At 43.5% G+C, this 2,996-nt stretch overlaps 1 protein-coding gene across 1 annotated transcript; it reads right to left on the bottom strand.

Annotated features, from left to right (window-relative positions):
- Window positions 1-201: 201 nt before the first annotated feature.
- On the bottom strand, window positions 202-2,751 carry LOC107623788 (uncharacterized). Its single transcript, XM_016326166.3, has 3 exons — window positions 1,969-2,751; window positions 844-1,872; window positions 202-746 (listed from the first exon to the last, which is right to left on the bottom strand). Exons 1-3 carry the CDS (start codon window positions 2,686-2,688, stop codon window positions 387-389), a joined length of 2,109 nt encoding a protein of 702 aa, XP_016181652.1. The 5' UTR covers window positions 2,689-2,751; the 3' UTR covers window positions 202-386.
- Window positions 2,752-2,996: the final 245 nt, after the last annotated feature.

Here is a 2,996-nt window from a genome sequence, read left to right as displayed (position 1 = left end):
GTAAAAAATTTTGAAATAATAAAAATTTATTAGGACAAAAATATTTGATTCAAAATTTGTGGAGAACCAAGCAAAATATATACATTGTTCTCTCTGTTATATCTCTAAAACAAAAGAAAACAATATGATACCTTCTATCTGCCAATATACAACAATAACTAATAAAGGCTACAAGATCAGAGGCATACAAATCACTACAAATTAATGAGAAATAAGAAGGAATATATTCAGTATTCACACGTCAACAAACAAATATTCACACATCATCAAACAAAATTATGAGGATAATATATTCACAAATTTAGTTCTAGGCTTCTAGCATCAACAAACAAAATTCCAATATCCAATTTAAAAATGAAAATAAACAGGTAATTCCTAAAGCTTGTTCAGTTTTGGTCTATGGCCATGTTACTGTGGTCTCCTGGGAGCTCATCTCCTCCAATGCGAATGTCACTGCCACTAAGGTTGGCCACAAGATTTTCATCCTTAATCATGACAGGGCCAGCCTTGGAGAGAAGGTCCAAGCATGGTGGTTGACATCCCACTGGAATACGATACCCTGTAAGAAATTGTGCAGCCTTACAATACCCTATAAGAAATTGTTCAGTGACATCACTAGGAGCAAATTCAATAAAGCAGGTTCTCATAATCGACAGAAGATGTTGAGCTATCAAGGATTGAACACGAGTCTCAGCTAAAGGCCCCAATGTCGACATGTCAAAAGCTTTCCGATAAAGCACAAAAACCTACATTATCCCAATCAAACAATTCAAGAAATCAAGATTGACAAAAATAAAATGCGCTAAGAAAAGATCAACCGAAAAGGTAGATGACGATTCATACAGGACATCCAGCAGAAACTGATGCATAACGGGGATGAGGAAAATTGCATTCCAAGTCAGCAACCTGCGCGCTTATTATCTCGTGCAGCATCTGGGTGCAGCTTATTGACAAGTCAATGGTGGCAGATGCCTTCTCAGCCTCATGCGTTAGTATTAAGAACCAATATGAAGCATCATGTAAGGCGTCTATGGCAATGCGCTGGCCTTGGATGGTGGTGAGATCGCAGGAGAGAGCAATGTGGGAGCCGAGGGCTCCCAGGTTGAAGAGAACAGAGGCCTTCTCCAAATGGATGTTGTGCTGAGAAGAGTTCTCTTGTGGGTTGAAGGCATTGTACCAAACAAAGATAGGTGGGTTGGGTGAGGTAGTCATGGGGAACAAAGGCTCAATCATGCAAAGGCATTTGAAATAGCGGATGAGGCAGTCACGGCGCAAGGGTAGAGAGAGGTCATCACGCAGCATTTCACTACGCAATTTGTTTAGCAATTCGAGAAGGCCTTCTACACTCTTTGCCACACTCTCAGAGTATTTGAGGACAAAGTAATTGCGCAAGGACTCATAGAGGTCCAACGGCTCACTCTTCTTCAAAGGCAATGCCAGAATATGTGATGAAGACGAAGACGAAGACGAGGGGATTGCAAAATTCGTTGGATAAGGAGGAGGCATGTCCCATGGGTTAGCTACCAGCTTTCCACCATCCATAATCTTGAAAGGGCTGTCCTCGGAAAGGACGAGGTCAAGGTATACTCCTTCTAGCTTGGGCATCCACTGGTCCACACGCCAGCAAATCGCTCTAACTAATTTTTCATTGACAGATTCTGCATCATGATCAAGAGCACAGATAGATGAGAATGATCTAAGTGGCTGGGATATGGGTTGGACGGATGATAGCCTCTGACGTGCCTCCACTTGAAAGAATTCCTTCTTCTGATGAAGATGAGTTATCCAGGTTTGGTCAAATTTGTGGACATGCTCGGTTGCAACCGAATCACCTACTATCAGATCATACGCTCTCTGATAATGCTCAGAAGCCTACATCATCATCATCATCATCATCATCATAATATTGAAAATCTAAAATAAAAAAAATAAAATAAAATGTAAAATCAGTCTAGGGGCAAAACTGACCGATTGAAACGAAACGGCACATCTATATTTTTCGAAAGCCGAACTGCTGTTGTCTTTGAGTTGTTGCTGTGATTTGAGCTCCAAAGCCTGAGCGGAGAAGAGGCAGTGAAGACTCTCGGCGAAGAGGAGAGTCAAGTCGAGGGTGGCGGAGACGTCCTTGACGAGATCCTTCCAGAGTTTCAAGAAGAATATGGCGGCGGCATTGAAGGCGTCCATTGCAAGGTGACGGCCAAGGGCCGTGGTGCGGTCGGAAGAGGCCCCAATCTGGCTGCATACGGCGCCAATGTTGAAGACAACAGCAGCCATCTCCAATTGGATGCTGTTGTGCTGCGAGCTGACTCCATTATTATGCTCAGAGTAGAAGGCGTCGTACCAGACAAAGTTGATAAGTTCGGAATCGGCGTCGGAGGAGATAGCGATGAAGAGTGGCTCAACCATGCAGAGGCATTTGAAGTAGTGGATGAGGCAGTCACGTTGCATGGGAAGGGAGAGGTCCCCCCGCTCCACCATGTCGCTGCGGCATTTGTTTAGGGTTTCCAGAACGCTTTCAACTTTCTCTGCATCGCTCTCTGAGTATTTTCTCGCTACCAACTCGCGTAACGGTCGGTACAGCTCCACCGGATCAGTCTTCTTCACTGGGATTGCCAGCACCCTTTCCGGATTCGGATTCGGATTCGGGTTCGAGTTCGGGTTCAACAACCTCTGATTATTGTTGCTCATTAGGAATCAGAAAACGGATGAAAATGGGAATTGGATTTGTAAATTCTGCAGACTTGAGGGGAATCAGGCAAGTGGCAACTGCGCGAGAAAGACGACTCCAATTGTAACTGAACTTGATTGCCTTGAATTGCACGTGGGACAGGCGAAACGTCTAAAATACCCTTTATAACCGTCATCAATAATCAGAGCAATAGACCAATAAAATACCCTTTTTCGTCTTTCTAAGTTGTCCAACAACAACTTATTTCTGTCTGTTTAATAGAACGGGCCTAAAGACGCACCGTTGATTGGATAATCATTCTTTTAGA

The sequence above is a fragment of the Arachis ipaensis genome, chromosome B2 (genome assembly GCF_059453495.1).
Source record: "Arachis ipaensis isolate K30076 ecotype BB chromosome B2, ASM5945349v1, whole genome shotgun sequence".
NCBI lineage: Eukaryota > Viridiplantae > Streptophyta > Magnoliopsida > Fabales > Fabaceae > Arachis > Arachis ipaensis.
This window is presented reverse-complemented; position numbering and strand designations above follow the sequence as displayed.

Excerpts from the sequence above, each read along its gene's own strand:
- LOC107623788 (XM_016326166.3), bottom strand. The coding sequence starts at position 2,688 with ATGAGCAACAATAATCAGAGGTTGTTGAACCCGAACTCGAACCCGAAT. Across the intron at positions 1,873-1,968 it reads GTGCCGTTTCGTTTCAATCG|GCTTCTGAGCATTATCAGAG; the intron begins GTCAGTTTTGCC and ends ATGATGATGTAG. Across the intron at positions 747-843 it reads CAGTTTCTGCTGGATGTCCT|GTTTTTGTGCTTTATCGGAA; the intron begins GTATGAATCGTC and ends GGGATAATGTAG.